General features: G+C 37.4%; 1 protein-coding gene across 1 annotated transcript in view; it reads left to right on the top strand.

Annotated features, from left to right (window-relative positions):
• DNAAF10 (dynein axonemal assembly factor 10) overlaps nucleotides 1–14,349 on the top strand; it is a 99,529-nt gene that overhangs the window by 52,688 nt on the left and 32,492 nt on the right. The window contains 3 exon segments of the mRNA XM_059187850.1: nucleotides 242–301; nucleotides 1,420–1,604; nucleotides 3,401–3,402. Coding sequence (XP_059043833.1) covers nucleotides 242–301; nucleotides 1,420–1,604; nucleotides 3,401–3,402 — 247 coding nt within the window.

The raw sequence follows: 14,349 nt of genomic DNA, 5'->3' as shown, positions 1-14,349 counted from the left end.
GACCTTTAGAGAACTCCCAAGTTCAGATTTAAAAAAAAATACATAGAACCTTGTTGAAGTTTCAGATTTGGCATTTCCAGTTTAAAACACTGCTTAGTAGTAATTTTTTTTTTTTTTTTTTTTTTTTTTTTTTTTTTTTGCAGCAAGTAACATTTTTTTGTGGATATGTGAATTTGTGTGTGGGGGGTATATATATTTTTATATTAAAAATTGATTTGTAAACATTTCTATTCTTACTCAGAATTCATTGAGGGAGTCTCTCAGTTCAGTGTCAAAGGAGATAAGGAACAGAAGTTGAGGTGTAAGTATTTTTCTTCACTGAGTTCATTCTCCCTCTTATGCCACTATTACCCTATACTACATTACAATCTTTTAAGATATTCGAAAAGATTTCTTTTATTCTAGACGCTTAATATATATAACAGCAATTTTATATTCTGCAGAAAGCCCTTTTAGGACATTTACAACTAGTATTTTTTAAAAACAGTGTCATTGTTGCTTTTTAGTTGGATAGAAACAAAACAATTTCCTTCTAAAAACAGCTACATGAACTATGTGTCTTGAATAAGACTTTTTGATCAAAGTTTGAAAAAATGTTCTAATTTAATTAGGTAAGCTTCATTTATATGCCTGTTTAGCCAGAAGTCCATTATTTTGGTTTTATGTAGCCAGCCTCTATTACAGTAAACATCTGATACCTTTTTAAGGTATTCAGCTCTTAACTAGAGAGACGTTTTACTCAATAACAGTTCTCAGAGGCACAGGCCATATGCACACATCCTTTGTAAATGAACTCAGTATAAATGAGAATAATAGTAATAGCAACTGCTATCATTTATTGAGCTTTTGCCATGTTTCAGACACTGTTCTCAGCAATTCACATGTATTATTTCTCATCATAAAGTACTCTAAAGAACCTGGTACGGTGGAACGGTTATTATTCCCTATTTTATGTGTAGAAACTGAAGGTTAGCAAAGCTAAATAACTTAACCCTCAGGTATGCTAATTGGCCAAGCACTCTTGACTCCAAAGCCCATATTCTTTTTTTTTTTTAAGATTTTATTTATTTGACAGATCACAAGTGGGCATAGAAGCAGACAGAGAGGGGGCGGCGGGCAGGCTCCCTGCTGAGCAGAGAGCCCAGTGCGGGGCTCGATCCCACGACCCTGGGATCATGACCTGAGCCAAAGGCAAAGACTTTAACCTACTGAACCACCCAGGTGCCCCACCAAAGTCCATATTCTTACCCAACTGTGTCTAACTGCTCCTAGAGGCAGGATCAAATGTGGGAAGGAGCTACATCATAGTTCTAATTCTAGATATTTGAATGCTTACTTTCTTTCTTCCTGATTAAAGTATTTACTTGTGGTTGCCTTATAATTGTCATTGATTTTCCTTACTCTCTCTCTTTTTTTTAGTTGCTTTCCGTATCTATGACATGGATAAAGATGGCTATATTTCCAATGGGGAACTCTTCCAGGTGCTGAAGATGATGGTGGGGAACAATCTGAAAGATACACAGTTACAGCAAATTGTAGACAAAACCATAATAAATGCAGATAAGGATGGAGATGGAAGAATATCCTTTGAAGAATTCTGTGCTGTAAGTACAAAAGAGCTGGTTCTTCCAATAGTTGGGTTTTTTAAAAACTTAACAAAATTACTTACTAGAGAATTCCTTATACATTTTTTGCCCTAGAAATTGATATATTTTATTTTGCCTAATGGCCCTTGTTCCTTGTGATTGTTAATAACAATTATTATTATTAGGAATTCATATTCTCAGTGATTATCTGATAATACACCACAAGAATGGTACTAATAACTTATTGGTAGTCCCTCAAATTATAACCAAGGTGTATTCTTAAGGTTTTTTTAAAAATAAATATGTTTGAAAACCTTGTGGAAGGTATGTATGTGTTGATGAGTTTCAGCTAGGCATCTGGAAGGTTGGCTTCATGAGGACAATAGAAATGGAGTCTACGTGGATTTTAGACTCATCAGTGAGGCAGTGTAAATGGTGATTCTACCCCTCCCTGCTCCCAAGCTATTACTGGCTGGTTCTTTGTGTGGTAGGGTAAGGGCCCACAGTTATGGGGAGTAAGAAAACTAATGCGAGGTAGAAACTGGGGCCCCAGTTTACCTTCCAGTTCATTGCCTTTCTTCAGTATGTCTAGGGTTTTGCTATCACTCACTGCTTCCAAACAGCAACACAACCATTCATCTTCTTTCACTATTTTGCCCCTAAAGCAAAGATACTAGCCTTTTGATATATTTTAAGGAGTTTTAACTATAAGCTAGAGACTCCAGAAGGCAAGGCAGAGATAACAAAAACGTTTTGAAATTTTTCAGTTACTATTGGAGGCTTCTTCTTTTCTTTTCATTTTTTATTTAAATCATACAAAGAAAAACAAACTGTGTGTCATGTAAGGACTAAAGTTGCGATTTTGGCATTTAAGTAAGAAGTTCATATTCTCCTTTAAGTATCTTCTTTCATCTCAAGGGGATGCTGTCTGCATGTTGTTTGAAAAAGTAGGGTGGTACTCTAAAGAACAGATGGTGTCTTTTTGGAAGAGAGTTAAGCTTGAGTAGGAGGGGGAGGTGTCCAAGATTGTGGAGGTGTAGGAGACCTTAGTATTGTCTGGTCCCAGGAATTGAGCTAGATAGTTATAAAATGATTCTGAACACCTGTGAACTCAGCCAGAGATCTAAGAATTGCTGCAATTCTACAAATAGAAAAGTGATCACTTTCTGCAAGAATGACAAGACAGAAAAACTCACCTCAAAAAAGAGAACAGGAAGCAGATCCTTGACTGCCAGGGATCTGATCAACAAGATAGACACCAGAACTAGAGCTCCGAATACTGATTATAAAGATACTAACTGGGCTTGAAAAAAAAAAAAAAAAAAAAAAAAAAACAGAAGGCACTAAAGAATCCCTTTCTGAAATAAGAGAACTAAAATCTAGTAAGTCAAAATTAAAAGAGGCTATTAATGTGATACAATAAAAAATGGAGGCTCTAACTGTTGGTATAAATGAGGTAGAAGAGAGAATTAGTGATAGAGAAGATAAAATGATGGAGAATAAAGAAGCTGAGAAAAGGAGATCAACTACTGGATCATGAGGGGAGAAACTGAGAGATAAGTGATACCATAAAGTGAAAAAATATTAGAATATTTGGGATCCCAGAAGAAGGAAAAGATGTGGGTGGGAGGGGCAGAGGGATATTGGAGCAAATTATAGCTAAAAACTAACCCAATCACAGGAAAGAAACAGGCATTCAAGTCTGGGAGGCACAGAGAACCCTCCTCAAAATCAATAAAACTTGATCATCAGCCAGACATGTAATAGTGAAACTTGCAAATCTCAGAGAGAAAATTCAGCAGCTCCAGAACAAGAGGTCTGTAACCCTGTAGGTTATATATATAACTATATATAAGCTAATCTTATTTAGAAAATACAAGTAAAAATATAAGCTAAAGAATAATAAGCTAATATAATAATCTTAAATATAAAATATAAGCTCACCTATATTAGATTGGCAGCCGACCTAACCACAGAGAACTGGCAGGCCAGAAAGGACTGGCGTGATACATTCAGGGTTCTAAATGAGAAAAATGTGCAGCCAAGAATACTTCATCCAGCTAGGATGTCATTCAGAATAGAAGGAGAAAGATAAAGCTTCCAGGACAAACAGAAACTAGAAGAATTTGTGATCACTAAACCAGTCTGCAAGAAATATTAAAGGGGATCCTTTAAGCAAACAGAGACACAAAAAGACCACAAAGGAACAGAGACAACCCACAGAAACAGTGACTTTATAGGTATTACAGTGGCACTAAATTCATATCTTTCAGTAGTAGCTCTGAATGTAAACAGGGAAATGCCATAATCAAAAGATAATTAGGCTATCAGATTGGATAAAAAAGCAAGACCCATTGATACTCTGTCTGCAAGGGACTTATTTTAGACCCAAAGACACCTCCAGATTTAAAGTGAGGGGGTGGGAAACAATTTACCATGCTAATAGACATCCAAAGAAAGCTGGGGTGGCAATCCTTATATCAGATAAACTAGATTTTAAGCCAAAGACTGTAATAAGAGATGAGGAATGACACGTATTATAATTAAAGGGTCTATCCAACAGTAAGATCTAACAATTGTAAATATTTATGGCCCTAACATGGGAGCAGCCAATTACATAAAACAATTAATAACAAAATTAAACACATTGATAATAATACAATAATAGTAGGGGATGTTAACACCCTATTCACTGCAATGAACAGATTGTCAAAGCAGAAAATCAACAAGGAAACAAGGGCTTTGAATAACACACTGGACCAGATGGGCTTCACAGATAATATTCAGAACATTCCATCCTAAAGCAACAGAAATACACATTCTTCTTGAGTGCTGCATATGGAACATTCTCCAGAATAGATCACATACTGGATCACAAATTAGGTCTCAACCTGTACCAAAAGACTAGGATTATTCCCTGCATGTTTTCAGATCGCAGTGCTTTGAAACTTGAACTTAATCACAAGAACATTTGGAAGAAACTCAGATACATGGAGGCTAAAGAGTATCCTACTAAAGATGGAATGGATCAACCAGGAAATTAAAGAATTTTAAAAATTCATGGAAACAAATGAAAACAAAACACAACTGTTGAGAACCTTTGGGATGCAGCAAAGGCAGTTCTAAGAAGGAAGTATACAGCAATAAAAACCTTCTTCAAGAAACAAGAAAGGTCTCAAATATACAACCTAACCATATACCTAAAGGAGCTGGAGAAAGGATAGCAAAGAAAGCCTAAATCCAGCAGGAGAAGAGACTTAATAAAGATCAGAGCAGAAATCCGTGAAACAGAAACCAAAAGAACAGTAGAACAGGTCAGTGTAACTAGGAGCTGGTCTTTTGAGACAATTAGTAAGACTGATAAACCCTGGGCCAGACTTATCAGAAAGAAAAAAGACCCAAATAAAATCATGAATGAAAGTGGAGAGATCACAACCAACACCAAAGAAATACAATTGTAAGATCATATTATGAGCAAACTGGACAATCTGGAAGAAATGGATGCATTTCTAGAGATGTACAAACTACCAAAACTGAAAGAGGAAGAAATAGAAAACCTGAACAGATCCATAACCACCAAGGAAATTGAAGCAATCATCAAGTATCTCCCAACAAACAAGGGTCCAGGGCCAGAGCTTCCCAGGGGAATTCTACCAAACATTTAAAGAATTAATACCTATTCCTCTGAAGCAGTTTTCAAAAAACAGAAATGGAAGGAAAACTTCCAAACTTTATGATGCCAGCATTACCTTGATCCCCCAAACAGACAGGGGTCCCATCAAAAAGGAGAATAAAAGACTAATATTCCTGATGAGCATGGATGCAAAAATTCTCACCAAGATACTAGCCAATAGGATCCAACAGTACATTAAAAAGACTATTCACCATGACCAAGTGGGATTTATTCCTGGGCTGCAAGGGTTGATCAATCAACATGATATACTACGTTAATAAAAGAAAGGACAATAACCATATGGATCCTCTCAATAGATGCAGAAAAAGCATGACACAGTACAGCATCCTTTCTTGATTAAAACTCTTCACAATGTAGGGACAGAGGATACATACCTCAGTATCATAAAAGCCATCTATGAGAAGCCCACAGCGAATGGGAAAAACAGAGCCTTTTCTCTAAAGTCAAGAACACGACAGGGATGTGTACTCTAACCACAACACAGTACTAGAAGTTCTAGCCTAGCATAGACAACTAAAAGAAATAAAAGACATCTGAATTGGTAAAGAAGTCGTCAAACTCACTTTCACAGATGACATGATACTATATGCAGAAAACCCAAAAGACTCTACCCCCAAATTGCTAGAACTCATACAGGAGTTAAGCAAAGTGGCAGGATATCAAATCAGTGCATAGAAATCAGTTGGCTTTCTATACACTAACAATGAGACAGAAGAAAGAGAAATTCAGGAGTTGATTCCATTTACAATTGCACCAAAAACCATAAGGTACCTAGGAATAAATCTAACCAAATAAGCAAACTACAGAGCACTCATGAAAGAAATTGAGGAAGACACAAAGAAATGGAAAAACATTCCATGCTCATGGGTTGGAAGGATAAATATTGCTAAAATGTCTATGCTCCCTAGAGCAGTCTATACATTCAGTGCACTCCTTATCAAAATATCACCAACTTTTTTCACGGCGCTGGAACAAATAATCCTAAAGTTTGTGTGGAACTAGAAAAGACCCCGAATAACCAGGGGAATGTTGAAAAAGAAAAGCCAAGATGATGGCATCACAATTCTGGACTTAAGACTCTGTTATAAAGCTGTAATCAAGACAGTAGGGTACTGGCACAGAAACAGACACATAGATTAGTGGAACAGGAGAGAGACTCCAGAAATGATCCCTCAACTATATGGTCAAATAATCTTTGACAAAGCAGGAAAGAATGTCCAATGGAAAAAAGTCTGTTCAACAAATGGTGTTGGGAAAATTGGACAGCCACATGCAGAAAAATGAAACTGGACCACTTCCTTACACCATACACAAAAATAGATACAAAATGGATGAAAGACCTCAATGTGAGACAGGGATCCATCAAAATCCTTGAGGGGAACACATGCAGCAATCTCTTTGACCTCCGCCCCGGCATCATCTTGCTTAGATATATCTACAAAGGCAAGGGACCGTTGGGATTTCATTAAGATAAAAAGCTTCCGCACAGCAAAGGAAATAGTCAACAAAACCAAAAGACAGCCAAAGACTGGGAGAAGATATTTGCCAATGTCTGAATCAGATAAAGCGCTAGTATCTAAAATCGATAAAGAACTTATCAAACTCAACACCTGAAGAATAAATAATCCAACCAAGAAATGAGCAGAAGACATGAACAGACATTTCTGCAAAGAAGACATCCAAATGGCCAACAGACACATGAAAAATGTTCAGTGTCACTTGGCATCAGGGAACTACAAATCAAAACCACAACGAGATACCACCTCACACCGGTCAGAATGACTAAAATTAATAAGTTAGAAATCAACAGATGTTGGTGTGAATGCTGAGAAAGGAGAACCCTCTTACGCTGTTGGTGGGAATGCAAGCTGGTGCAACCACTCTAGAGAACAGTATGGAGGTTCCTCAAAAAGCTGAAAATAGAGTTACTCTATGATCCAGCAATTGCACTAATAGGTATTTACCCCAGAGATAAAAATGTAGTGATCCAAAGGGTCCCCTGTACCCCAGTGTTTATAGCAGCAATGTCCACAATAGCTTAACTGTGGAAAGAGCCCAGATGTCCATTGACAGATGAACAGATAAAGATGTGTAATACACATAGAATACCATACTACTCAGTCATCAGAATAATTGAAATCTTGCCATTTGCAATGACGTGGATTGAACTAGAGGGTATTACCCTAAGTGAAAGTCAGAGAAAGGCAATTTTACGATCTCACGCATATGTTGAATTTAAGAAACAAAACAGAGAGCATGGGGAAGGGAGGGAAAGATAAGACAAATCAGAGAGGGAGACAAACCCTTAAGAGACTCTTAATCATAGGAAACTACTGGAGGGGAGAAGGTGGGGGGATGAGGTTAACTGGGTGATGGACATTAAGGAGGGCACGTGATGTAATGAGCACCGGGTGTTACATAAGACTGATGAATCACAGACCTGTACCTGTGAAATGAATAATGTATGTTAGTTAATTGAATTTAAGTAAAAAATAATTAGAAGAAAAAAAGGAAGAGAGTTAAGTGTGAGATTTGGGACTTTGAACTGTTGCCTGGTGGTATCGGTACAAGGGTTTGTCATCTGTCTGTCTCTTCATTGCCAAAGATCACAGAATGACTTGTGTCAGAGTGAGTGTGACATGAGACCAGGCTGGCAGTGGCAGCACAGATAGTACCCAGCTTTTAAAAGAAGGAAAAGGGCGCCTGGGTGGCTCAGTGGGTTGAGGCCTCTGCCTTCGGCTGAGGTCAGGATCTCAGGGTCCTGGGATCCAGCCCTGCATTGGGCTCTCTGCTCTGCAGGGAGCCTGCTTCTCTTCTCTCTCTCTGCCTACTTGTGATTTCTGTCAAATAAATAAAATATTTAAAAAATAAATAAAAGAAGGAAAGAAGGAATCCTAATCCTTGAGGGAACAAATAAAAATGGAAAACTCTTGCCCAGTGATGTGGAAGAGATGTATAGAGACGAAGACTCCTTTTATATTTAGTAAATATAAGATGTAAATTAAAATTATATATAAATCAGTAGTCAGTGGAAGGAAATTAAAATATATCTTAAGGTATAGAAATGATGCTAAAGACATAAGCTACGCTTTGATTTCAGTTCCGGTATTTATGATAAATTCCTTTTGTGTTTTTGAGGAGCATAGTTCAGGAGTTTAGAAAAATTTTTGTGTTTAAACCAACTTTACTGAACATTGATCAAGCCCATAACTTTGGCTTCATTGAATCCTTTTTAATTCCGGTTTCTCAAGCTACAGCAATGAAAGACATGGGACATTACTTTAAGAGATCACTTATGCTTGTTTGCTTCTTTAAAATTTTCAGAATAGTTAACATAAACAGATAAAATAGAAATGATTAGCGACAGGATTAAAGTTGGGGTTGACCTGAACATGCGTACAATGGACTTTTGAACAACAAAGGTTTAATCTGTACTTTCCCACTTATGTGCGGGTTTTGTTGTTGTTGTTGTGTGTGTGTGTGTGTGTGTGTGTGTGTACTTTTTTGTCTTGAGATTTTAATGTTTCTCTAGCTTACTTCATTGTAATACAGTATGTAATGCATATACCATACAAAATGTTTTGTTTATGTTAATAGCTAGGCTTTCAGTTAACGGTAGGGTATTAATAGTTAAGCTTTGGGAGAGTCAGAAGTTACACATGGATTTTTGACTGCATAGGGGGGTTGGTATCCCTAAGCCCTGTGCTGTTTAAGGGTAAATGTATTTACTTTTGCTTGCTCTCCAAACTCTAGTGAAACTAAAAAGTTAAAGGTTTATGAACCCACAAGACAAGACAGTAGGGAGGATAACAACTGGATTCAACAGCTTGTAAGTAAGGTATGCGGACTTAACAGGAGAAAAAAATGAATTCTAAGCTATCAGCCCGGAAAGCTGAGAAGCAGCTTGATTTATAATGCAGAATCCCTGAAAGGCTCAAAAACTGGTGGCTCAGGGTAAGTGAAAGTGGGGATGAAGGTGAAGCTAAAAACAGAATGGCTTAGTCTAAGAGGCATTTATTTAGCTCACTAGATCTCCTTTCCTGCTCTTCAGACTCTCCTGCCCTGTAGTGGGAGATTGGAGAGGGTGAAGTCTGTAGGCTGGGAAGCGGGAGGCATAGATTGGAGGGTAAGGGTTGGAGTGTAGTGGGAAGGGAGAGGAAGTAAACACATTTCCATTTTGATATCTCTGAAACAAAAATCTGTCATTCTCAGGTATATAATATACTGAATCCTTAAAACTTAGATAATATATGAGAGTTCTTAGAAATTTAAATTTGGAGATCCATTGCAGGAAGTCAATGAATGCTAGAATTTCCAGAGAGAAAATGGAGGGAAGGAAGTCACTATAAATGAATCAAAAGTAATGAACCAGAATATTGTTTCCTGACTGAAAGGGTTACTGAGTATCTAGCATAGTATATAAAAATACTCTGGGTCAGGGCACCCGGGTGGCTCAGTGGGTTAAAGCCTCTGCCTTCGGCTCAGATCATGATCCCAGAGTCCTGGGATGGAGCCCCACATTGGGCTCTCTGCTCAGCAGGGAGCCTGCTTCCTCCTCTCTCTGCCTGCCTCTCTGCCTACTTATCTCTGTCAAATAAGTAAATAAAATCTTTAAAAAAAAAAGTTAAAAAGTTAAAAATACTCTGGGGCTAGCACAGTGTCATGGAATTTTAAAAGGGAAAACAGAGATGGTGATCCAACTTCCAAAGACCAGGGATAGAAGGGTGGTGAGGAGGGGCTTTATACAAAGACTCAAAAATCATCAGGACATCAGACTTCTCAGCAGCATAGTAGGAACTAGACCACAGTGGAGCACTGCCTTTGCAATTCCAAGGGACAGTTATTTCCGAACTAGAATTCTCTGCAAACTCAACTGGATGGAAGAATGAAGACATTTTCTAGTACTGCAAGGCTTCCCTTTTTGGGAAACTACTAGAAGATATGCTTCCACTATAATAAGGTTGTAAATCAAAAATGATAATGAGGGGTCTAGGAAGCAGAGGTCTAACATGAGAGAAGGAAATTTCCGGCATGGTGAAGCAAGGTCCAGAGATGACAGGCCTGGATTGCAGCAGGTGGGAAAGCTCTGGGAATAATTTCAAGATAATAAAATTGATAGAATTACATCATCTATTTGAACATATTTAGAACAAAAGTTTGAGACTGAATTAGTGAAATACATAAAATACCCAGCAAAGAAGAAGATAATTATTAACTGTAGCAGACCAGACGTGGAGTATGCAGTTCTGTTTTGCTGTAAATAGTATTTTATATAGTTATAATTAAAATGCTGAATTTGCCTAATCAAAATGAAGCTGGAACTATTGGAAGGGTAGTGTGGGAAATATTTGTGGTAGGAGATAGATGGGAGGGATGTGTGTATGTGAGAGCTCAATCTTCCTCTTGTGTGGTGGGAAATTAGTGGGTAATGCCTACAGCTTTAAACAGAAGAGAAGGCAATGTTGGAATATTATTTAGAGACCTATAGGGAAACACTGAATATTAGTTGAAAAGTCTAAATGGTCATCTGTATGTAAAAGGACACAGAGAATGAGGGCAGCGTAGCACCCCGATGTTTTCATAGCAGAAGTTGTAGCACCAATTGGCTGTTCAAGCTTTATTTTTCAAATAAACTTTTAAAGTAAGTTTAAGCTTAACTTAGTTTAAAAATAATACAGATGCAGTTATACCCAACAACATGGATTAGCAAAAACGTGTTCGGTGAAGCAACTCAGGCACGAAAAAGATCTCAAACTAATCCAGGTTGTTAGAGTCACAGTAGTGGCTCCCTCTGTGTGTGTGGTAGCATAGGAGGAGGGAGATGGCTGGAAGGCAGGCCACACAGGAGTCCCGGAGATGGTCTGGGTGCTAGTTACTTGGGTGATTACTCTGGGAAAATTCATCAAGCTGTGAACATTTATGACTTATCTACTTTGTTTAGGTAGACTGTACTTAATAGACTATCCTCCAAATATAGGTAATTACACTTGTAGATTACCATGTCATTATTCACTGAGATGTCTGTAACAACTCAACACATCTTCAAGCCCATGGGAAAATAATGTGAAGAAAAGTTTACTCATTTGGTACCTTTTACTACCTTCTAGAGTAGACTGACAATTAAGCCCATATTTGGATTTTGTGGACAAATTTTTATGCAGACCTCTGGTTATTGATATTAAACTTTATATAAAAGCAGGGGTTGGCAAATAGAGTGGGTCAGATCCTTCCCATGGCCTGTATTGTGTGTCTTTGAGCTTAGAACAGTTTACATTTTTTAAAGTGTTAAAAGTGAGAGAAAGGGGCACCTGTGGGAGGCTTAGTCAGTTCAGCATCTACCTTTGGCTCAGGTCATGATCTCTGGGTCCTGGGATTGAGCCCTTGCTCGGCAGGGAGTCTGCTGCTCCTCTTCCCTTTGCACCTCCTCCTGCTTGAGTTCTCTCTGTAATAAATAAAATCTTTTAAAAAACAAAAAAAGCGGGAGAAGGAAATGCCAAGAGAAATTACATGTGGCCTACAAAGCCTCAAATACTCTCTGGCCCTTTTAAGTTTGCCAACCGTTGTCCTAGAACACAAGAAAATGCCCATTATCCTGGAAGAAGCCATGAAAATTCTAACTAGAGGTAGGTAGTACAGGTTTAAAAACAAAAACAATCAAAAAAGCCAATTTCTGAGAATAGTTAAAGTGTAGTGTATTTTTTAAATTTTAATTTTGGTTCAGGTGGTTAGACTAGTAAAAAGTTTTCAGGCATGGTTAAGCTTGATTTGTTCCTATCTGTTGCAGGTTGTAGGTGGCCTAGATATCCACAAAAAGATGGTGGTAGATGTGTGACTCTTTTTAAAAGAGTACCACCCAACACTTTTGCTTTCTTCTCCATCTCTGAAGATCTGCTCAAGACGTCCAGCAATGCTCTCTGTGTATTTAAATGGAAGTATTTTTCTCTGTGAAGCCACATTTTCCAACACGAGCCTCATGAAGCCAACTAAGTGTTATTGAACTCTTATTCTCTCAATAACTCAGTGTAGCACTTTAAAGTCTGAAGGACAGCAGCATGAAAAGAGCATATCAATGTGGTGAAGAAAGGGAAGGGGTTGGCTTTTTAATTTATTTTTCTTCATCTTTTATAACGAGAAAGTATCTATATATACATATGTAAATATTTATATATAGATATATGTAGCTTTCTATATGTGTAGTAGGTTGGCTTTAATTTAATCTTCTTGATTCAGAAACAAAATGATAGAGTACAAAAGTGCCAAGCAGAACATAAAACATCCTTACTTTTATTTCACACAGTTTTATATATAGATAGAAAATTGTACAATTTGAGCCGGGTGTTAGGCCAGCTATTTTCCTTTTCCTGTGCTTTCTCCTTTGAGAGATTGACAAAGCATTTGTTAACGTCCTATTATTTACCTGAATTACATTTTTGTAACAAAGGAGTTTGTAATTTTATTTATACCTATGAAGATATTTCCAGGGACTATGTCTCATTGCTGAGCAGCTTTTACTACATCCCTGCTTGAGGAGAAAGTGTAGTGCAGTGCTCCTGCCAAGAGCTCATTCTTGTGTTCATATAGTCACTGCACAGAGCTTGTGGCTGCTTCGTTGTTATTTCTTAACTAGGAGCCATTACATTTAGTAAGTGTCCCTGAATCAACGTAAGTTATCAGTTGTGGAAAGGCCAGAAGCCATTTGAGGCATTCACGATTTTCTTTAGACATTTCTTAATAATACCCCATGGAATCACGTACTAAAGATATCCATTCGTTTCAGTATGTGGCTAAACAGTTGGTCATTAAGCTTACCTTTGAACCATAAATTATACTTGTTTCAAAAGACTTGCAGCTCATCTAAAAATTGGTGATATTTAATGTGCATGTGTATATCTGAACGCCCACATATATTTGTGACTTAAATGGAAAAGTCTTACTAGTTTTGATGGCACAGAAGAGCAAAATTTTATCTCAATTTATACCTTTTGAATGTCTTTACAAGGCATAGAGTGCATGATGGTTTTCTTTCTTGATTTGCCCATATTTGTAATGGATGCTAACTTACTAAATGTGTGATATAAAAGTAGCCTATCATGTTCCACCACTTGATATTATCCCTTCCCTTTTCTGCAAAGGTACTATTGGCTGGAAGAAAACATTTTGGTTAGCTTTCTAGGAAAGTAGTCTTCCCCTGTATAGTTTTTCTAGAAAAACGGTTTTATAATCTTAAGTGGAAAAGGGCAGGTTGAATCAAGGTAAACAAATCTTAAATTGGGCACACCTGCCTGCCATCGCTGTTCCTTCAACTGAGTGCTGCACATCATGGGCTCTGTCTGTGAGAGAAAAATCCCGGTGCTTGGTGTCCTTGCATGACATGGAGTTTTGCATGTAGATCAATTTAAAATGTACCTCTTGTTTACATAATTTGCATAATTTTAAAAGATAATGTTGCCAAACTTTGGAAATGTTAATGTTCAAACTGAAAATCTCCACTACATGTTAACTTTCTTCCTCTGGATCAGTACGTGGCTTATAATCCCAGCCAGTGGTTTGATCTGTTCCAGTGTCAACTGCCATGTGCTCTGCTTCAAGGGGGAACTAGTCTTTTGTGAATTTTTTGTACATAAGTATTTGTTACAAATATTTTAGCAAATGCTTTCTATTTCTCTTGCTTGTGCATATCTTGGCTGGCGTTACAGAAAAATAGTGCAAACATTATTTCCTTACTGGGGAATGAGGGTTTTTTTTCCTTTCCCTTTTTTTTTTTTGTTTTTAAAGTGTGGGTGGGGGAGGGGTTTATGTTGAATGTTTAGTTTTTCTTCTGCATGAAATGTCATGTTGTGGGATCTTTAGAAAACTTCATACTGTATGAATAAGAAAATAAAATATTTGAAACTTGCCTGTGTGTGTTCATAATTGTCTTTGCTGGGCTTCCACAGCCATGAGAGTGTTTTTTTCCTATGAGGTAGTCTTTTTTCCCTTCTTTTGGGTTTTGAAAAAACAAAAAAAACAAAACAAAAAAAACCCTGATAAACTGATGTTTGATATTTGACTATAAGCCATAAGTAAAGA

This window comes from Mustela lutreola, chromosome 9 (genome assembly GCF_030435805.1).
Source record: "Mustela lutreola isolate mMusLut2 chromosome 9, mMusLut2.pri, whole genome shotgun sequence".
Taxonomy (NCBI): domain Eukaryota; kingdom Metazoa; phylum Chordata; class Mammalia; order Carnivora; family Mustelidae; genus Mustela; species Mustela lutreola.
Note: the sequence above shows the minus strand (reverse complement) of the source record. Positions and strands in the feature narration are given on the sequence as shown.